At 44.2% G+C, this 22,963-nt stretch overlaps 1 protein-coding gene across 2 annotated transcripts; it reads left to right on the forward strand.

The window, feature by feature from the left end:
• Window positions 1-70: 70 nt before the first annotated feature.
• On the forward strand, window positions 71-20,131 carry LOC133372720 (arylacetamide deacetylase-like 4). 2 transcript variants are annotated; one of them, XM_061601722.1, is made up of 5 exons: window positions 71-300; window positions 3,669-3,791; window positions 7,576-7,792; window positions 12,263-12,326; window positions 18,820-20,131. In XM_061601722.1, exons 1-5 carry the CDS (start codon window positions 100-102, stop codon window positions 19,592-19,594), a joined length of 1,380 nt encoding a protein of 459 aa, XP_061457706.1. In that variant the 5' UTR covers window positions 71-99; the 3' UTR covers window positions 19,595-20,131. The 2 variants fall into 2 exon arrangements, with proteins under 2 accessions (XP_061457706.1, XP_061457707.1); XM_061601723.1 differs by lacking the exon at window positions 3,669-3,791.
• The last annotated feature ends 2,832 nt before the right edge of the window (window positions 20,132-22,963 follow it).

Raw genomic sequence — 22,963 nt, forward strand, 5'->3', positions numbered from 1 at the left:
TGATTCTTAGTCAATATGTTTGCTCTTACAACAGACTTAGAGTTTATTAGGGAGACGCCACTGAAGTAGAATATCAGAAGCCACTGGTGTCAGAAGAGGATGCTGCCCTTCTTAGCTCAGAGGGCGGCACTCGGCGAAGCTCTGTTGAACCTGCTCCTGTATCTGAGCATTTTCATCCCATTCTTGGCACTGGCTTGGACACTTTATTACCATGTCACCAGGACCCACATACCTCCAGGAATCAGCCAGGGTGCAAAACTACATGTTATGACTCTTTTTGGGAATCTTATGTTTGGGCTGGTGAGTGTCCCTGTTTCTTTTATGATCAATCCCCTCTCTCAATGATTAATTTGCATGACATATAGACTGCATGGAGAGCCTGTTCAAACATGCATCAGAGAAAAAGGAAGCATCCCTAGTAGTTGCACCCACATACAAGCTGGAGCCATGGGACCAATTAGTTTCTTGTGGATTGCTTGGATTGTACATATATTTTGTTCTTCTTTTTTGACTTGAAATAGATATATGATAGCTGTGGGTCGTATTCAGCTAAATCCTACTCATAGTTGACCCATTGAAATGAGTGGATCTTACCTAGTCATGTTCATTAACTTCGATGGGCCTACACTGTGCAGTAAGAGCATTGCATGGAAGCCATCGATTATACATTTTGTAAAGTTGTTTGTTTGCTTTGCATTTGCACACCTCTTATCATAATCCAATTTTGCATGTTGGTTCCTGAAATCAAGGAGCTGGTTTTTGTCTATGTTTGGATATAAATGGATGCTATTTTTGAATCAAGGTGATGGACTGAACCTCTCAAAAGTACTCTGACGTTTTTGTTCTTTAGAATTCCTGAGCAATGCCAGGTACAATGCTTCTTTTTAGATAGATAGATAGATAGATAGATAGATAGATAGATAGATAGATAGATAGATAGATAGATAGATAGATAGATAGATAGATAGATAGATAGATAGATAGATAGATAGATAGATAGATAGATAGATAGATAGATAGATAGATAGATAGATAGATAGATAGATAGATAGATAGATAGATAGATAGATAGATAGATAGATAGATAGATAGATAGATAGATATCCAGCAAGAGCCCAGGGTGGTAAACAAAAGCACTAAAAACACTTTAAAACATCATAAAAACAGACCTTAAAAGATTAAAACAAAACAACTTTACAAATATTTTTTGAAAAACCTTTAAAGGCATCTTTAATAAAAAGGGTTAAAATATTGTTTTTTAAAAAAGGTGTTTTTTTTTTTAAAAAAAACAACATATTAAGAAGCAATTACAACAGAGATGCTTAGGTCTCGACTTAAAAATTTTGTTGAAAGAGGAAAGTCTTCAACAGGCGCCGAAAAGATAACAGAGATGGCGCCTGCCTAATATTTAAGGGGAGGGAATTCCACAGGGTACGTGTCACCATACTTAAAGGTCCATTTCCTTTTTTGTTGTACAGAACGGACCTCCTGATAAGATGGTATCTGCAGGAGGCCCTCACCTGCAGAGCTCAGTGATCGACTGGGTATATAGGGGGTAAGACAGTCTTTCAGGTTTCTAGGATGAATAATGAGAGAAATATTATGTTCCAGGTTAGATTCTCTCTAGAAACAGAAGTAACACAGGAAAGAAGCAAAGTAAGAACTCCAACAAACCTACAAAAATGTAATTCTCTGTCTTTGGAGATGGCAGATGTTGCCACCACTCACCATATGCTCAGAGGCACATGTTATCAAATTCCTCCAAGCTACACAGGAAGTGGATTGGACTGTGTAAGACCAACCCAAATTGTGATTGCATTTTTACAAATTTGTATTTTATCATTATTTGGACTGCCTTTGAGTCAATTTCAGCTTATGGCGACCCTATCAACAGGGTTTTCATTGTTAATGGTATTCAGAGGGGATTTACCATTGCCTTCCTCTGAGGCTGAGAGGCAGTGACTGGCCCAAGGTCACCCAGTGAGCTTCAAGGCTGTGTGGGGATTTGAACCCTGGTCTTCCAGGTCATAGTCCAACACCTTAACAATAGCTCAGAGAGAAGGTCAGGTCTCCTGCTCCCCTGGTGCATTCATGATAGCTGCCCAATATCCCTGCTTTTTAAAGTTTGATAGAAATATCTGTGGGCTTTAGGTACATCCTTAAACTGCAAGGTTTTTTGCCTATTTGTGAATATTCTCATTTTTGCAAAGCCGTTTTCCATAGTATAATGCATTCAGTGTTATATCATATCATGCATTATTTCCCCTAATGTATGCATTCTATGGCCATTTTACACTAGTGTAGGCATTTCTGTGCACATTACTTGGCTAGAGATCTTGGAGAACTCACAAACCTTGGAGTAGTGCACATTTCAAAAGACGGCCATGTTTCAGTTTCCGTTTTGTTTAAGAAAGTATGCCTTTGGCCTTTGATCGATTTGCCTTGAAATGAAAACTAAACTGAATTTCTCCCCATCAGTATTCTCAGTTCATTCACCGATAACGTTTTGCATACATCACGTCCATACAAGCAGGGGCGCATCAGACTGGCTTGTTCCACTGCAAAAAGCCTACGAAACATGTTCCTTCCAATTCCGAATTCTTCCCAATGTGAGGGAAATTGTTGGGGAGGGCATGCCCCCCAAAACTTGGAGGCTGGCAGGGTGTAGGACAGGCTAGTTGAACTATCTTTGTTTTTTCACATACACACTCCTTAGAATTGCACCCTAAGTTAAAAAAAAGGATCCCACTGAACAATCTGCTGCTGTTGGATCTCTCAGTGGCTTTTGATACCATTGACCATACTATCCTCCTACCGTACCACCCTCCTAGTCTGTCTCCATGAGTTGGGAGCTGGTGGCACTGTGATAAATGCTCCACTCATGCTTTGGGGGATGGTCCCAGATCATGGCTACTTTCACACTGCCCTTTATTCTATTATTCCAACATTTTCTGAACTGGTCACTTGCGTATGATATTTGACCTTTCACAGGAGTAAAAGCTGGTCCCAGAAATCTAGTGGAATAGAGTGGAAGTTTAGCATGAATATTCATGATAAATAATACCAGAAAGAATCCATTTGCAAGCCTGGGTACCTAGAAGATTGTGGGAGATTTGCTCATGTGACAAGCATCCTGGCATGCAATGCAGTCCACTCCTTTAGGCACGTGTCAGTTGTTGTTTCCGCCCCATGAAAATTGTACCTGTATTCTGGCATAGGGATGAATAGCAGCACTCCCTCCTTTCCCCACACACCCCTGTGGGTATGTGTTACGAAGGGACCTTGAGCTTCCAAATGAGCATAGCTCACTAGAAATCCAAGTTCCCCAAAAGACAGCAGCAGGATCATTTGCTGGAGTTGCCCGCACGTCACCCCCCAGAGCATGTATTATTTTACCCTTAACCCAATGACACACACACTGAAAGTAAAATAAAGAGTGGTTTTATTAAGAGAAGAAAAAAGGGAAAATATTGCAGTTTACAATTGCAGTTAACAAGGAGCAGCTTTCTAACTATGACTCATTCATTCAGCAACACTGCATAGACTAAAGCAAAGAGACTAACCCTATGAACACCTTCACATTAAGCTCACCCACACAGGGAGAAAAAAAGGAAAGAGAAAGGCTCAGAAGTTGCATATTCCAAGATAAAATCTTTTGCATCCACCAGGACTTGGACTCCAATGTTACAGCAGTTGAATCATATGAGGTCTCCAGAACACAGCCTTGTCCTGATTTTTTGGATGAGTTTCAGTTGGTGCAGCTCGAGGACGTTGACAAGGTGCTTGGACAGGTGCGTGCAACCACTTCTGTGTTGGATCCTTGCCCCTCCTGACTAATAAAAGCTAGCAGGGATGGAACTGCCGGCTGGGCCAGGGAAGTGATTAACGCCTCATTGCGAGAAGGAGTGGTCCCTAACTGCCTGAAAGAGGCGGTAGTGAGACCGCTTCTGAAGAAATCTTCCCTGGACCCAGAAATTGTTAATAACTATAGGCCGGTAGCAAATGTTCCATTTCTGGGCAAGGTCCTAGAACGAGTGGTTGCGGACCAGCTCCAGACACTCTTGGATGAAACTGATTATCTGGATCCATTTCAATTGGGTTTCAGGCCTGGTTTTGGCACGGAGACAGCCTTGGTCGCCCTGTACGATGACCTTTGTCGGGAGAGAGACAGGGGGAGTGTAACTCTGTTGATTCTCCTTGGTCTCTCGGCGGCTTTTGATACCATCGACCATGGTATCCTCCTGGGGAGGCTCGCTGAGCTGGGAGTTGGAGGTACTGCGTGGCAGTGGTTTTCCTCCTACTTGGCGGGTCGTCTCCAGAAGGTAGTGCTTGGGGAGCATTGCTCGATACCCTGGACCCTCCAGTATGGAGTTCCGCAGGGGTCAGTTCTGTCCCCCATGCTCTTTAACATCTACATGAAGCCGCTGGGTGCGGTCATCAGGAGTTTTGGAGTGCGTTGCCACCAGTATGCTGATGACATGCAGCTCTACTTCTCCTTTTCATCTTTTTCAGGTGAGGCTGTCAATGTGCTGAACCGATGTCTGGCTGCGACAATGGACTGGATGAGAGCTAACAAACTGAGGCTCAATCCAGACAAGACTGAGATGCTGTTAGTGGGTGGTTCTTCTGACCAGATGGTGGATGCTCAACCTGTCCTGGATGGGGTTGCACTCCCCCTGAAGGAACAGGTTCGTAGCTTGGGAGTACTTTTAGAACCATCCCTGTCACTTGAGGCTCAAGTAGCCTCGATGGCACGGAGTGCTTTCTACCAACTTCGGTTGGTGGCCCAGCTACGCCCCTATCTGGACAGGGATGACCTTGCTTCAGTTGTCCACGCTCTGGTAACCTCTAGACTAGATTGCTGCAATGCGCTCTATGTGGGGCTGCCTTTGAAGACGGTTCGGAAACTGCAGCTTGTGCAAAATGCAGCGGCCAGATTGTTAACATGGACCAGGCGGTCCGAACATATAACACCGGTTCTGGCCCGCTTGCATTGGCTGCCTATATGTTTCCGGGCTCGATTCAAGGTGCTGGTTTTAACCTATAAAGCCTTACACGGCTTGGGACCACGATACTTGATGGAACGCCTCTCCCGATATAAACCTATCCGTACACTGCGCTCAACATCGAAGGCCCTTCTCCGGGTGCCTACGCAGAGGGAAGCCCGGAGGATGGTAACAAGAAAAAGGGCCTTCTCAGTGGTGGCCCCCGAATTATGGAACAATCTCCCTGATGAGGTACGCCTGGCGCCAACATTGTTGTCTTTTCGGCGCCAGGTTAAGACCTACCTCTTCTCCCAGGCATTCTAGCATTTTAGCATTTCAGTATTGTAGCATTTAGCATTTTAGTATTTTTAGTATTTCAGTATTTTAGTTTAGTATAGGTTTATTTGGAAATTTAATGAGTTATGTTTTAAATTGATCAATGTGTGGTTTTAAATTGTATGTTGATATCTTGATGTTGTGAACCGCCCAGAGAGCTTCGGCTATGGGGCGGTATAAAAATGTAATAAATAGATAAATAAAATATACCTTTCCTGGAGAGTTGCTGCAAGACTAAGGCTGAGCGAGAGAGACTTTTGTATCTAGCCCAATGAGCAAAAGCTCCGCCCTTTGTAACCAGTGCCAGATTTGAAAGTTCTCACCCAAATCCATAGCTCTGAAATTGTCCCAAAGATGCTAGCGTGCGTTGGTAAGAAAAGCAGCCGTTGGAGCCCTCCAGAAGAGGAACTCCTCTCCCCTTCTCACGCCCCATGTTTTATACCTTTTCCTAACTAAACTGACCCCAAAGTAAACCCAATGTAAATGTCTCCAGGAGGATGTGGATGTGATACATAAGAACAATGAAAGAATTTAGGATAATCCTGTCAGGGAATGTGTTGTTTTTCCAGAAACCATTCCCTGAGGGATTCCCAGATAACGGCTGCAATCCTGTCTCCTCCAAAGGCTTAGATTATCATAAACATTTCCTTTGTTTGAAAGGAGTGCCTATTCTTCCTGGGTGACAAATCCCAAATCTCCATAGGAGTCAGGAAGTCTATACCTTCAGGTATTGCAAGATATATACGCAGAGGTCACCGAGGGGCTGTTTCCCAGGAATATTTGAGTCCTCATAACAGTATGTGGCGTCTCTCCTGTGTAGGAACAGCTTCTCAAGGCCTTCCCACACACACGCTTGGGGACAGCGAGATGTACTGTAGCTGCAGGTGAAGACGTATGTGAATCAAAACAAAGGCTGTATGAACTGCCTTGAAACTAGGGATGGTATCCAGAACTAGTCCTAGACCTATGGAATTGATGGACATAACTAAGTTCGGTCCATTAATTTCAATGAGTCTGTTCTGAGCTAGGGATATGCTAGAAGTTTAGCCAATTCAAATCTGGTACCATTTTTTCATTAATTCTCTTATTCTCTATCCTTTCGGATCGACTTTTGTGTTGCAATTTTCTGCAGCTATTTTCAAAAACAGATTTTTTTTAAACGTTTGAAAGTGTTAAGTACAATAATAGTATCAATATTTTCTTTCAACTTGCTAACATTTTCTTTCAAAATATCAACAATTATCAGTATTTCCTTTCGAAATATCGATATTAATCTCAATATTTTTTGCAAGAGGGAAAATGGAATTGGTACAAGCAGTGGCTAGTGGACACTGAATGAACTTGAATCAATACCAGCCTGTCGGAATGATGGATCTTAAGAAAAACAACAACTGAACTTAAGTTGTTTTAAATCCTGACAAGGATCAACTTCCTCAAACAGCCATAACGAAAATAAATTTGGCAAAACTTGAACAAAACACAGCATTAGTCAAAAGCAAAGAGACAAAAAAAAGAGAGCAGAAAAATGTTTTTAAAATACCTGATGGGATAAAGGAAGGCTTTTAACACCCGTCTAACAAACTGTCAGAGAGGGAGCTGGTTCGATTGCCCTGATGACAGACGTTCAGAATCTCAATGTCAGTGAAGAAAAATCAACTCGTGAAGACTGTGATCATGTAAGCGTTATTGTGGGGACTCTCCAAACCTAGCAGAGACAACCTTGGGTGACATCGTGCGATGCGGGTCTGGGCCGTCCCCCTCATGAGCTGATGTGAAGCAGCAGCGGATGGCATGGTGGGGCTGTGCCGCTCCCCTCCCCTCCCTCTGGTCCAGTCACTGCAGGTGGAGAGGGGGGGATGTGGTGGCAGCAAAGTGGGCGCAGTATGAACGTGATGGCAGGAGCACCAGGTTGGTTCCACCGGCATGGGGAGGTCAAGTGAGTGGTGCATCCCAGATTCCCCACCACACCATCCACTCCTGATGTGAAGCAGCTACTGCAGCCATGGAACTGTTTCAGCATTTCCTCACTGCTGATCTCCTTTTCTGTCTGTTTTCAGTATTGATGTATTGATTCATGACTCGCCTTTTATGTGTGCCTCAAGGCGCATGTAAAGACAGCAAGCTTTTTAAAACAGGCTTGGGGGCAGAGTGCTCTTCTTTGCTTCCAGTGTGAAAAGCTCTTATGTCTTGCATTGATGAGACGTGAATGTGAAGGGCTCCTTATTCTGTTCCCTTATGTCTTGCTCTAAAACAGGCACTGTTTCTGGAGAAAGTTGGCATCTGCCATAAGTATGTCATCTGGAGGCTTGTGATGAATGGAATACTACCTAGGGAGGACTCAAAGTTGATCATCAAGGATCTGCTTTTTGATGGGATTCCAGTAAGAATATATTGGCCTAAGGCATCACCTGCTAGAAACGGGAGAGGAATGCTCTATCTCCATGGAGGAGCTGGCTTATTTGGAAGCATCCGTAAGTTACATGGGAAGCTGCCTCATACTGGTCCATCTAGCTTAGTGCTGTCTGCACTGACTGGCAGTGGCTCTATAGGGTTACAGACTAGGGTCTCTCCCAGCCCTACCTGGAGATGCAGGGATGGAACCTGGGATCTTCTGCATGCAAAATAGATGCTTTGCCACTGAGTTACAGCCCTTTTCTTTGAAAGGAGCCTACATTCCTTCACTCAGTTTGCTTAGAAGCTTTTAGGACAGTGCTTCACCAAAAGGGTTCCTGATATGTTAGACAGGACGTCACAAACAATGGTTTCTACTTCCGTCATGTTCAGCTCACCTTCAATCCACAATGCAACAAGGGATCCTGTTAAATAAAAAAAATGGGGAGCAATATTTGTTTGGAATTGAAAACAGCTCCATAGGAATATTGAGTTTCATAGCCAATGAACAATCCAAAAAATGGAATCATAAAATTGTAGAGTTTGAAGGGGCCTATAAGGCCATCAAGTCCAACCCCCTGCTCAACACAGGAATCGAAATCAAAGCATACCCGACAGAGGGCTGTCCAGCTGCCTCTTGAAGGCCTCCAGTGTCGGAGAGTCCACTACCTCTCTAGGTCATTGGTTCCATTGTCATACCGCTATAAAGTTAAGAAGCTTTTCCTGGTGTCCAGTCAAAATCTGGCTTCCTGCAATGAGCCCTTTATTCCATGTCCTGCACTCTGGGATGATCAAGAAGAGATCCTGGCCCTCCTCTGTGTGACAAACTTTCATGTACTTGAAGAGTGCTGTCATATCTCCCCTCAGTCTCCTCTCCTCAACTCTAAACATGCCCAGTTTTTTTTAAAGTCTCTCCTCATAGGGTTTTGTTTCCAGTCCCCTTGCTTATTTATTTATTTATTTATTATTTATTTGTTTATTGTACTTATATACCGCCCCATAGCTGAAGCTCTCTGGGCGGTTTACAGTAACTAAAAACATTAAAACAAATATACAAATTTAAAAACACATCTTTTAAAAACAATTTAAAACAAGTGTATCTGCATTCTTCTTACAGTGCAGTGTCCAGAACTGGACGCAATACTCAGGATGAGGCCTAACCAGTGCCAAATAGAGAGGAACCAATACTTCACATGATTTGGAAAATATACTACAGCTAATGCAGTCTAAAATAGCATTTGCCTTTTTTGCAGCCACATCACACTGTTGGCTCATATTCAGCTTATGATCAACAATAATCCCAAGATCCAAAAATAGGGACGCCTTTCAATCCTGACCCTTCTACTTCATGTTTCCCAGGTGGATCAAAGACCCTCTTTTGGGAGAAGACTGAGCCAAAGTAGGAATTGAGCACTTTGAGTAGCTGTGCCACCATTTCCTTTCTCTGTCTTTTACTATGGACATACCGGAAGAAACCATTTTTGTTGCTTTTAGCATCCCTCGCTAGCCTCAGCTCATTCTCAGCTTTAGCCTTCCTGACGCCATCCCTGCAATTCCGTGATACCTGCCTGTACTCTTCCTTTGTGGCCTGGCCTTCTTTCCACTTCCTGTATGTGTCCTTTTTTGTTTTCAGGTCATCTCTAAGCTTCTTGTGAAGCCACATTGGCTTCTTCTGCTGTTTCCCCCCTTTTTTCCTTGTTGGAATTGCTTGCCATTGCACTTTTAGAGTTTCCTTTTTTAGAAATTCCCACCCATCTTGGACTCCTTTTCTCATTATGGTTGCTTGCCACGGAACCTTATCTGCCATTGTTCTGAATTTATTAAAATCTGCTTTCCTCAAGTCCAGGATCAACAGATGGTACTCTCAGCATTTGCTTCTGTTAAAATCAAGAATTCAAGTATGGTGTGGTCACTTTCCCCCAGAGCTCCCGTAACTGCAACTTCATCCACCAAGTTATCTCTTTGGTTCGAATCAAGTCCAGGATAGCTGATCCTCTGGTTGCTTCCTCCACTTTCTGTAGGAGAAAGTTATCTCCAACACAAGTCAGGAATTTTTTTGGCCATTTAAGCATTGCCATTTTGCCAACAGCACATAGTTTAACTGAAAAGTGTCTTACTTTGGTTCAGAAGTTGCTTGTCACAGTTGCTTCTCTGCTCCAAGAAAACTGGTGTTGCCATATCCTCGTCCTTTCAAAGAAACTTTTCAACATTGCAGTATTATCAGTGGCTGGGCACCCAAATGTCTTACCTTATTTGAGAAAGGGCCACGGCTGTCACAATTTCTAATATAGGTTCATGCCACAATAATGGGGCATTACTTGGATGTCCCATTGAATTCCATGGGGATTTCTCAACTCAAGTACGTGCACGACTGCAGATTAAATTGGTTAGTCTTACAGGGGCCACACAGGGGTTAACAAGGGACCCCATGAATTTTCAGGTCTATGGGAAAAGATTATTCCCCTCCCCAACTTATTCACATCTACGTCTTGTTTTTTCCAGAGTGTAGAATAAGGTGGAGGCATATTAAATGGACTAAGACCTGGGAGACCAGGGTTAAAATCAGCCACGAAACTTGCTGAGTGATCTTGGTCTCTCAGCCTAACCTACCTCACAGGATAATGTGATGATAACCTGGGGGAAATTAGACCCATCAATGCCACCTGAACTCCTTGGAGGAAACGTGGAATGGATATAAATGTAACACAGATAAATGAGGAATAATTCACTAATAGGCAAAAAAACTTGCAGTTTAAGAAAGTACCTATGTTGATGTTATGTGCCTTCAAGTTGATTATGACTTATGGCGACCCTATGAATCAGTGACCTCCAAAAGCATCTGTCATGAACCACCCTGTTCAGATCTTGCAAGTTCAGGTCTGTGGCTTCCTTTATGGAATCAATCCATCTCTTGTTTGGCCTTCCTCTTTTTCTACTCCCTTCTGTTTTTCCCAGCATTATTGTCTTTTCTAGGGAATCATGTCTTCTCATTAGGTGTCCAAAGTATGATAACCTCAGTTTGTCATTTTAGCTTCTAGTGACAGTTGTGGCTTAATTTGTTCTAACACCCAATTATTGGTCTTTTTCGCAGTCCATAGTATGCACAAAGCTCTCCTCCAGCACTACATTTCAAATGAGTTGATTTTTCTTTTATCTGCTTTTTTCACTGTCCAACTTTCACATCCATACATAGAGATTGGAAATACCATGGTCTGAATGATCCTGACTTTGGTGTTCAGTGATATATCTTTGCATTTGAGGGCTTTTTCTAGTTCTCTCATAGCTGCCCTCCCCAGTCCTAGCCTTCTTCAGATTTCTTGACTATTGCCTCCATTTTCGTTAATGATTGTGCCAAGGTATTGATAATCCTTGACAAATACAATGTCCTCATTGTCAACTTCAAAGTTACAAAAATCTGCTGTTGTCCTTACTTTCGTCTTTTTGACGTTCAGCTGTAGTCCTGCTTTTGTGCTTTCCTCTTTAACTTTCATCAGCATTCATTTCAAATCATTACTGGTTTCTGCTAAGAGTATGGTATCGTCTGCATATCTTAAATTATTGATATTTCTCCCTCCAATTTTCACACCTCCTTCATCTTGGTCCAATCCCGCTTTCCGTATGATATGTTCTGCGTACAGATTGAACAAATAGGGTGATAAAATACACCCCTGCCTCACATCCTTTTCTATTGGGAACCAATCGGTTTCTCCACATTCTGTCCTTACAGTAGCCTCTTGTGCAGCGTATAGGTTGCGCATCAGGACAATCAGGTGCTGTGGCACCCCCATTTCTTTTAAAGCATTCCATAGTTTTTCATGATCTACACAGTCAAAGGCTTCAGATATTTCTATCAAACTTTAAAAAGCAGGGAAATTGGGCAGCTATAGTGAATGTACCAGGGGAGCAGGAGTCCTGACCTCCTCTCTGAGATATTCTTTCACAGTTCAATCCACTTCCTGTGTACCTTGGAAGAATTTGGTGACAGGCAGCCCCACTAGTCCTATACTGAGGCTACAACTGGTCTCAGGACAACAGGAGGCAGGGTTGAAAAGCTGAGGCTCCTACTATCTTTTGCCATAGCTATACTTTTGGATTATGGTTGGCTGAGTGGTGCAGAGACCTGACTGGCCAGAGAACAGGAGATTGACATAAATGCCTTCACAAGTCTCTCTAAGTTCATAGAAGTATAATATGTCTGTGGTACTAGAATTGGTAGAAAAGTGTTTTTAGAAACTCAATGTCAGCAATGCCAACACTTGTGCTCTGGCATAGCGGTCAGATCTTTCAGAAGGCTAAGGCTGCAATCCAGTCCATGTCTACTCAGAAGTAAGCTCCACTGAGTTCAATGGGACTTAATCCCAGGTAAGTGTGTCTTGGATTGCAGCCTTAATACACATTCACCATAAAACCTGCAGAAGTGATCCTCCTAAATTTGCTGTATGCCAATGAAGTATTAAACTGGGAGGGAGGGGAAGGCATTTTCATTCTATGCCGCTTAATTGAAATGGTCTTTTCAATGGTCTCCTTTTGGTGACACTTATGTTTTTCAGGCGCATATGAAAGGGTGTGCCGCTACATTGCCCGAGAGAGTGACACCGTGGTTGTGAGTGTTGAGTAAGTACTGTAATTTGCTTATTACTATTTAGAAGATTTATAAACCACTTGATCTAAAAAGCTCTCTAAGAAATGTGCATTTAATACTAGAGATCAAATCCTAAATCCACAATCCAATTAAAAACAAATATACATAAAAATATTGTCATTAAAAATATACATGGCTATAATGCAAAGAGATGTTGGCAGAAATGATATTCTACCAGGGGTGTAGTTGTCTAGGGTCTCAGGGGTCTTAAACCTCAATACACATTTTTTGGGAGCCATGTCCCTACTGTATGTCTCCAGCATCCTATGAACCAATCAGAATGAAAGGGGAGTGAGTTAGCCACTGAGAAGAGTCTTCTAACTGGCTCCTTATCACTTCCTGCTGACTGGAGCCAAGCAGAGTGAACAGAATTCCTGTTTGTTCCTACTTCAAAAAGCCAAGTTGTAGAGAGTGTGAGGGTGTGGCTGGGACTATTATGAAGAGACCCTGCACTTCTGCATTTACCACTACACTACTGTATTCTGCTGGCCCTGGGCTCCTACTGGGGACTATTCAAGGCAAGATGGCGACGAGGGAGGCTGCCTGGTTCCGAGCGTTGCGGCTGGTACGATAGTTTTGAAATCTTATGGTCATCTTACAACTTTCAAACTCAATCCAAACTGCTTTGAAAGCTGCAGTTTGTCTGGCGGGAAAAAGTCAGTGGTAAAAGGCCTTTGAGAACACCGGCTTTACTAACTTTATCTGCATCACCTTCCTCCCACGGCTCCCACACGCTGTGCTCAATCACAGCTATAACCCTTCTAAAACTAGGGAGTGCAGATGGAGGTACCTGGACTATAAACTGTAAATATTCCCTTCGGAAACATTTTTAATTGCACTGTCTGGTTCCTCCAGCCCTCCTGTATTTCGATGGTTGTCCATCTTAATTTGGGTCCGCTTATCCTGGAGTTTGACTAGCTTGCCCAAGATCTTACACCTTTTAGATAATCTAGAGCACTGGGAAGAAGATGAACACGTCTTATCTCCTATGCAGCCTGGCTTTCGCAAGGGCTTCAGTACAATTGACCAGTGCTTTGTCCTGAACTATCTGATCCAAAAAAAGGTACACAATGCACCAAGAAAACTATACGTCGCATTTGTTGATTTATCATCAGCTTTTGATTCCATAGACAGACAGCGACTATGGGGAAAATTAGAGGCCAGCGCAATTGACAGACGTCTTCTATTTCTCATACAGCAGCTTTATTCCAACACAGATATCAGGATCAGAGTTGGTAGGGCAGGCTATCTCTCTGACTCAATCCCCACCTCGAGGGGTGTCAAACAAGGCTGCATCCTGGCCCCGATCTTATTCAACCTTTACATAAACGATATTACGCAGGAAGTCTTCGATCCCTCCTTTTATCCTCCTGCTGTTGGAGGACAGAAGACTCCAGTATTGCTTTACGTGGATGACATGGCCCTCATTTCACTAACCTGTGTGGGGCGGAGAAGATTGCTCACTAAATTTGGAAGGTATTGCAAGAACGAAGGATTATCTGTTAACTATAAAAAGACCAAAGTAGTTGTTTTTGTTAAGAGGCATGAGCAGCACAACTGGATGCTGGATGGCCATAGGCTAGAAGAATGCCGCTCATTTAAATACTTGGGTATCCACTTTTCTGAAAATGCTCTGTGGTGTACCCATTTAGAGGCACTAACATCCTCAGCTGCCCATTTATTAGGGCCTATAAAGAAACTTTACCATACTGAGGGTCATCGCCTAATAAAACCAACGTTAAAAGGTTTTGCAGCCAAGATCGTGTCCCAACTTTTGTATAGAGCAGCAATTTGGGGTGTGCAATGCAGAGACCAACTCGACATAATCCAAAACAAGTTTCTGCACCTGCTCCTGTCCGTAGCACATAGCACACCTGGCGCCCTTCTAAGGAGTGAAGCAGGCCTTCCACCTCTCAAAGCACGCATACACAAATCCATCTTAATATACTGGAAAAAGCTATCAACGATGCCAGAACACCACCTAGCCAAAAGATGTTTCCTGGAGCTACAGAATCGGGATGGCTGGTACAACGTAGCAGACGTCTGATGCTTAGCTACTCGATCTCCCCTGCCACGTTAACCCAGGACATATCTGAAAGCACGATCAGGGACTTTGTCCACGACAAAGATGCCCCAAAAGACCTTGAATATCTAAAAAAAATGTAAATCGGCCATCTGGTTTGGTAAAATTAAGCTAGATCATGAAAGGGCCTCCTATCTGCAGGAGTTAACCTTTTTTCCCATAAGAAGTGCCTTTACCCGACTCAGATTCCAGTTGATGCCCACTGAATATCTGCTGGCAGATATTCAAACAAACCACTAGAAGATCGACTGTGCATATGTGGGTCAGGTCAAACAGAAGGCATGGAGCAACATATATTACACTGCACTCTATACGACACACCAAGGCTGAAGTTCATCTTTCCCTTTCAGTCTTTATTAGAAGGCCAGTCAGATGAACTTAAGGTAAGATGGCTACTGGCAAACAAAGACAAATTCGACACCTACAGGGTAGCTCCGTTTGCATTAGCTGCAACGAAGACAAGAATGGCCTTCCTAAAACACACGAGTCCTACCAACAAAGGGCACATTTTAATCTTAATATATGGGGAAAAAATGAAATAAATATCAACATTTCTACAATCATTTTAATTAGTTTTTGAAAACTCAGGGTTTTATCTATGCATCATGGGATAGATTCCTAATGTCCCATAAATGTTTTACTTGTATGTTTTACCAGATGTTTTGTATTGATACTTGCATTGTAATGGTCATTGGCTAAAAACAATAGATCATCTTTTGGTCCCTTGTTACTGCTGCCTTAACATCCTCCAATCCTACCCCCTGCAACATTCCCGCTAACATCTGGGAACAGCATTTTGCTGGGCTGTTTGAGGCCTCAAGTAACCATCTTTCGACCCGTCCACCTACCGCGGACCGCACAGTCCTTCCACCCTGGCTGCCTGTCACATAGAGCGAGATAAAGTCTCTGATTCGTGCCCTGAAACCCAGCAAGGCTCCGGGTCCCGATGCGATCACTCCTGATGCTATCCCTCCTAGCCTGGTGGGCCCCCTATTGGCTAACCTATTTACCCTGTGGCCTGGCTCGAGGCCATCATTATTCCAATCTTCAAGAAAGGAGCCAGAGACGACCCCTCAAATTACAGACCCATTAGCCTTTTATCGGTCGTGGGCAAGCTGTACGCCAGCTATCTAAATTCCAAACTGATCTGCTGGCTTGAGGAGGAGAATGTTCTGGGTTGGGAACAGGCTGGTTTCAGAAAAGGTAGATCCACCCTCGACCATTGTATCCTACTAAATCACACGGCAGAAAAATATATGAGCCTCTTGGGAAATGGCCTGTTTGTTGCTTTTGTCGACCTCAAATCTGCATTTGATGCCATTCCAAGAGATAAACTTTGGGCCAAACTTTCTCAAACTAACATGGACAGGAGACTCCTCTACCTCATTTATCGCCTTCATCAAACCACATCCCTCTGAGTTCATTGTGGTGCCGATGGGACTTTAACAAACCCTATCTCCGCCTCCAAAGGGGTCAGACAGGGCTGTATCCTAGCCCCTGTACTCTTCAACCTCTTCTTAAATGATCTCAGTACATGTTGTTGTTCTCCCGCCTTCCATCCCTCCAAGGTGGCCGATCAAAATTGTCCTCTGCTGTTATACACTGATGATGCCGCCCTCCTGTCTCTGTCCAAAATAGGACTGAAACAGCTTTTCCGTGCCTTTATAGCCTACTGTGCCACAAACTCTGTGCCACGCTGTGGCTTCTCAGTAGACTTTCTATCCTCATTAGAGTCTGAAGCAGCCAAACGGACCATCGAGACCTGGATTAAAGACGTCTACCTCCAAAGCTCATTGTCAAATGCTGCTAAGACTTGCTCCCCAACCCATTCTGATTTAAGCTTCACATTCCCTAACCCCGCCCCTTATCTGGAAAATGTGACTATGCCCAAGCCTTCTCTAGGGCCCGATTCAACTGCCTCCTCTCCTCACTTTTAGTAGGCCGCTACCAGGGCACACACCACGAACTCCACTTATGTCCCTGCAGGAATGCAGACGTCGAGTCACTGTCCCATATTTTCTTTGTTTGTTCCTTCTACAACGCTGAACGCTCTAGGTATCTAAACCCCATTATAAAAAAATTCCCTGGCAGGCCCACAGACTGTTTACTGAAACATCTTCTGGCCGGTATCGACAAGTCAACCACCCTATCTGCTCCTAAGTTCATTTTCGCCGCCCAAACCATACGTAAGAAGATCTTTCTTAGTTAACAATGCTCTGTTTTAACTTCCACGAGCTTTGCCAGCTCTATTTTATAATCCATGGTTTTTACTACCTGTAAAATCAATTGTATATTGGGTCTATGACCGCATGATAAAATTTGATTTGATTTGGTTTGAATAAATTATCTATCTACTGTATTCTACTGTATGCCAATCCGCCACGACCTTTCCCACAATACCTCATTTCATTCCTCTCCCCCATCCCAGCAAACAAATCTGGGGCACTTTTGGGTATCCAGATTAGCAGAGGGGTTCCTCTCAGTAATTCCACCACCTTCAGAGGAGTGGGGGTTGGGGATTCACAGCCTGGGTAAGGATGGTGCTATCTTTCAGGTTCTGTTTCATTCATTCATTCATTCATTCATTCATTCATTCATCCATCCATCCATCCATCCATCCATCCATTCATTCATTCATTTATATCCTGCCCTTCTTCCTAGAAGGAATCAATCATAGATTCAGTTTTCCACATTTCAGCAGCAATTTGTTAATTCTCCCCCCCAAAAAACCCTCAAGAAAATTCATCAGCATCGTAATGTCCATTTTCCCCTAATGAACACAGGTTTGTATGTAGCTTAGACTAATGTACACATTTTTTGCAAACGTTCCCCTAATATCATGCATTTTTCTATGTTACTTTCACTAATATATTCCAGTTTAGGCACATTTCCCCCTAATATCATACATTTTCATAAATGTTGTTGGGTTGCAGAACTACATCACAAATTTCAGGTACGTGCGAATTTGGAAGGATGGCTGTGTTTCCGTTTCCGTATTGTTTTGGAAAGTGTGAATGTGATTGATTTGCCTTTAAATGCCAACTAGATCTAACGTCTCCCCCATCCCTAAGCCTGTGAGAGAGCATGCTCTATGGCAGGCCCAACGTGATGGAACTCCCCTCTGCAGAGGTGCGTCTGGCACCGTCATTGTGGAGTTTCCATCATATGTTGAAGAGACACCCTGGCCTTTGAGCCCTGAGGTGCATGTGGAGGCTGTAACTCCACAGGGTGCTAGCCCTGGAGTGAGATTTCCTGTCAGTTCGATGGTTAGAGACAGTTACTTCCTGAATCCCAATCAGATGAGGCTTTATGGCTAGGCTCTCTGTTTATGTCCCCTTTGAGGGCTCATCCCCTTGGTATCCTCTTGTAGTTAACATTTCACATCTTAGGGCGCAATCCAGCTGGGAGGAAGGGCGGGATATAAATAAAATAATAAATAAATATTTACACTGGGCAGAGGGGCGTTGGATATGACGGATCTTTGGTGAGCCAGCATGGTCTGAGCTCTGTCAGGCTCCACCAGCAGAAGCTCCTCTGCTGTGGTGGAGCTGGGAGTCCACCAGGGAAGACCAGCCCGGTAGAGTGTTGCTGGTGGAGTTCAGCGGAGGGCCCCAAAAAGCGGCATTTGGGAGCGTGTCAGAGGAGGAGCCGGGGGAGACTTATGCAACATCCAACTCCCATTCGGAGCACTCCTGCTGGTCCCCATCCGGGCCAAATTATGCCGTGTAAAAGGTCAGTCTGAGAAAATACTTCTAATGGAAGTCAGTGGGGAGTGCTTACATGCTGGTAGGGGCATCTGTGAGAGCCAGCATTCTCTTTTTGCTTATGCCTGCAGCTCCAGTAGAGCTGACATTCCACTGGCCCAAATTCTTCCAAGCTACACAGCAAGTGGATTGGACTGTGAAAGACCAACCCAAATTGTGTTTGCATTTTGACAACTTTGTAGGGCAGTACAATATCTCAGAGAGGAGGTCAGGTCTCCTGCTCCCCTGGTGCATTCACTATAGCTGCCCAATTTCTCTGCTTTTTAGAGTTTGGTAGAAATATCTGTGGGCTATAGGTACATTCTTAAGCCGCAAGGTTTTTTTGCCTATTAGTGAATTATACTCAGGGTAGACCCATTGAGGTGAATGGCCAGCTTACTTATACAAAGGTAACACTTCCATTTCTTGTTCCACACACTTTTGTTTCTGGCCCTCTGGCCCACATCCCCTGGCCTGTGGATCCCAGAAGGCTGCCCAGAAGGAATGCAGTCCTAGGGGTTCTCCATGCTTGCAATATAAATTAAAATAAATAAATAAATAAATAGATCATTCAGGAAATGCCCTTCTGCTATAGAACATGAAATGACAACTGCAGACTATATCTCGCTTTTGCTTTAGATTCCGTTTAGCTCCTGAGCATCGGCACCCAGTCCCATTACTCGACTGCTGCACTGCTGCAATACACTTTTTGAAGAATGCAAAGGAATATGGAGTGGACCCCAACCGCATTGCCATTGGTGGGGACAGTAGCGGAGGAACATTTGCTGCTGTTGTTTGTCAAGAGCTGGTGACCAGAGTGGACCTTCCAAGAATGCGAGCACAGATCATGGTCTACCCCTTCCTGCAAGCAGTGGACTTCAATTTGCCTTCCCATCAGCAAAACCGTTCAGTTCCCATGTTGTTCAGGAAACGGGCTATCCAATTTGGTTTCGCATATCTCACTGGGAAGACTATCAATGTGGAAGGGATTCTAGAGAATGCCCATGTTCCTAGGGATATGTGGGTGAAGTACAGAAAATGGATTAGTGCCGATAACCTTCCAGAAGAATTTAAGGCCAGGGGCTATGTCTCAAAAGTGCCTGTTTCATTTTCACAAAAGCTTTATGAACTTGTCAAACCGGCTTTTGACCCAAGGTTCTCCCCACTTTTGGCAGAAGATGCGATTATCTGCCAGCTCCCCGAGACATTCATTCTGACCTGTGAGCATGATGTTCTGCGGGACGATGGTCTGTTGTACAAGAAGCGGCTAGAGGACAATGGTGTGCCAGTGACATGGCATCATGTTCAGGATGGGTTCCATGGAGTAGCAATCTTCATTGATTATGTGCTACTTGAATTTCCAGGCACACGGGACTGTATGGAGCATGTAGCACAGTTCTTAAAAGGGCTGTAGAGATAAATGACCCACTTTCATTAGCAGTGCTAGTCTTCCACTTCAGTGGAGGGATATATTACTCCGATATGAATAACTTGAACAGTCTCAAAGAAAGGGCTGTCTTCAGTGTTAGCCCCGCTCAGAGCAGAGCCACTGAAATGAATGAACACAGCAAACCTATGTACATTAATTTCAACTTACTCGGATACAACCCAAATCCTTTCTCTCTCTCAAGGATGAATGAACTCGTGGCAGTCTTTACGTTCTTGGACTACTACTCCCATCAGTCCTGACAGTTGGCCATGGTGGCTGAGGATGTTGGGAGTTGGAGGGCCCAGAGCTTGGAAAAGTTACTTTTTTGAACTACAACTCCCATCAGCCCCAGCCAGTAGGGCCACTGGATTGGGCTGGTGGGAGTTGTAGTTCAAAAAAGTAACTTTTCCAAGCTCTGGGAGGGCCACAAGTTCCCCATCTCTAAATACTGTGTAAATGTTGATATTCAATTACGAACATGCTTTATAACAGTTCTTAATAAAGCAACACTAACATGGTCAATATGGTGAATCAAGGGGGGTACTGGGAACAGCTGTTCCTTATGTAATCTGTAACATCCTCAGACATCTGGAGGGTTTGTGCCTGGCATTGGTGAACGGGGCCAGCTAGGGATTTATTTGGTATGTTGCCTGGCATGCTACCCAACAGCCTCCCCGCCTGAGTTGCCTTGGACATAGTATGGAGATCCCCAGGCTTATAGTACTGCAGGATTTTTCACATCCATGTTGAGGCTGCCAGGCCTGGGGCAGCTCAGGACTCCATGGCCTCCATGACAGCCATGGGACTGTCCCAACATGTCATCAGCCCAAGGGATGTGGCCCACCACACCTTGGACCTGGTTTTCTTGGTGGGGCAAGAAGAGGAAAATCTGGAGGTCGGGGATCTTACTTAGAAGTAGTACATCCAGGGTCTCAGGGGATCCTAGACCTCTTACTTTTTTGGGAGCCAGGTCCCTAAGTCTCCAGTTTCTTATGAGCCAATCAGCATGAAATGGGAGTGTGTTAGCCACTGAGAAGAGTCTTCTAACTTGCTCCTTGTCATTTCCTGCTGACTGGAGACAATCAGAGTGAACGGAATTCCTGTTCATTCCTACTTCAAAAAGCCAAGTTGTAGAGAGTGAGAGGGTGTGGCTGTGACTATGGAGGAGGGACCCTGCACTTCTCAAATTGCCACTACTCTACTGATCTTACCATCATTCCCTCCACCCCCCAGAATGCACTAACCACCCCATTCCCCCCATTAATCCATTAGATCAGGGGATGGGCATTTTTTTTGCTCCCACCCCATGGTCCAACATTCACCGGTGGGTGGGTCAACCCTCCTGTGAATTACATGACATCCTGTCAAAATCCCACAAGCAGAGGTTGAAAGAGCTAGGGTGGAAAGCCTTGCAGAAACCTCCCTGTGCTGATCCTGTCAACTTTTCCGATCCTCCCCGGCTTCTCGTTTGTGCTCCTGATGTCAGAGGTGCAAAGGAGAAGGGCAGGGAGGATTGCTTGCCTGGGCCCCCAACCCACCTCTGTATCTCTCCTCCGCCACCTCCAATGCTGCTGAGGTTGAAATAGGGCCATTAGTGTGAGATGGGCAGCAGCATCAAAGTAAGACAGTTGCTGGGAAGCTGCCCCAGCCTGTCCTGACTGTTGGCCTGTGGCTTGCCTGGGCTGGCTTCATGCCTTCTGGCCTCCATCTCCTTGTTTTGATTCCCTCCTCACTGCTGTGATGTCCCGGCCACTCTCAGACTCTTGTCAATGGCCAAGAGAACTACAGCATGACGACAGTCTTACACAAATATATAATTTGCATAAAGTCCATATAAAATATGGACTGGGATGGACTGGAAAGGATGGAAAAGAACAGAAAGGAAAGAAACAGGTAGGAAGGCTGGGTTAGGACAAACAGGAGACAAGCTGCGTCAAAACGCCACCAACCAACTCTTCGTAACATTCAGAGGACTAGCCAAAGAGTGAGACAAAGAGGCACTGGGAGAAATGTTTTATGGGACCAGCATCCCCACAAGCAGAGCTTGGAAGATTACTTTTTAAAAGTGATGAATTACAGTTACAGTTACATGGCTCAAAAAAGTAGTAATTACCGTTACAATTACAATTGCTCTGAAAGTAACTGATTACTTTACTTTTCCTCCAAAGTAATCACTACAATTACATTTCAGTTACTTTAAAAAAAGTCTACAGGGTGCTCGCCTTGGCTGCTGCGCATCTAAGTAGCCTAAAACAACATTAAAATAAGCACACACATACAGAGGTAGCAGAATAATTATTTTTATTCATAAGATAACAATGGTGGTCTCTCCGCTGGTAAGGGTGGTGGGGAGGGAGGCTGAGGCCACTACTCAGATCTTTGCACATCAAACAAAGTGCAACCCCCCTCACTCAGCCAGCCAGCATAACTTCTATCACTTAACTACCTCCCAGACCCTGCCCTGCCACCAACTAAGGGACACTCACTCAAGCAAACATTTTCCCCTGAGATGCAAAAAAGTTACAATACTGCATATGCAGCAAAGTAGCCAGAGAGGGTGGTGGAGGCCACTTTGTGTGCCAAGTGCAAACACAGTATTCACACACACACAAACACACACGTTGTCATCTTTCACCTCCACAGTTCTTTATCTCCATTCTGCTGCTGCCCCCTTCTCCTCCTTTATCCATGTTCTTGACCTTCAGATCCTTTTCCTCTCCACTCCATTCTTCACCACCACTATCCATTTTTTAAAATAATTGTTTTCTCCACTCCACCCTGTCTCACTCTCTGCCTCCTCCCTCATCGCCTCCTACCCATCCACAGAGCATGAGGGAAGAGCGACACTGCACAGAAGCCCAGTTTGAGGCACATGATTTTCATCCACAAATCAGAGGAGCAGAAGACTTCCCCTGCTCCCCCCCCAAGTAATGCCCAAAAGTAATTCTGGAAACGTTACAATTACTCCACAAGAGTAGTAAAATTACTCCTAGTTCTATTACAATCAAAGTGTAAAGGAATTAGCCACTCGTTACTCAAAAAAGTAATGAATTACAAGTAATCCGTTACTTGTAACTAGTTGCTTCCAAGCTCTGCCCACAAGCACTGTGACTAGAGAGTGTTGGATGAGATTCTATCCTGAATGGGAAACTATCAATGAGCAAACGCCAGCTCCCCTCCTCCCACTATCCCCACCCTGGCATTTCCCTTAAATGGTGTTTGTCTTTTATGCTCCTATCATTTTGAAGGTATGATTCTTTGTAACTCCAAATAACTCTGAAGAGCTTGAGGCGGGCTGCCATTCTGCTTGGATCACCTCAGGGAGGGGCTTGGCTTGACTAGGAGGGCCCTCAC

The sequence above is a fragment of the Rhineura floridana genome, chromosome 18 (assembly GCF_030035675.1).
Source record: "Rhineura floridana isolate rRhiFlo1 chromosome 18, rRhiFlo1.hap2, whole genome shotgun sequence".
Taxonomy (NCBI): domain Eukaryota; kingdom Metazoa; phylum Chordata; class Lepidosauria; order Squamata; family Rhineuridae; genus Rhineura; species Rhineura floridana.

Bases quoted from the DNA above. Each gene is read 5' to 3' on its own strand.
- LOC133372720 (XM_061601722.1), top strand. From the start codon at position 100: ATGCTGCCCTTCTTAGCTCAGAGGGCGGCACTCGGCGAAGCTCTGTTG. The intron at 301-3,668 runs GTGAGTGTCCCT...TGCATCCACCAG, and splicing joins GGAATCTTATGTTTGGGCTG to GACTTGGACTCCAATGTTAC. The intron at 12,327-18,819 runs GTAAGTACTGTA...CTTTTGCTTTAG, and splicing joins ACCGTGGTTGTGAGTGTTGA to ATTCCGTTTAGCTCCTGAGC.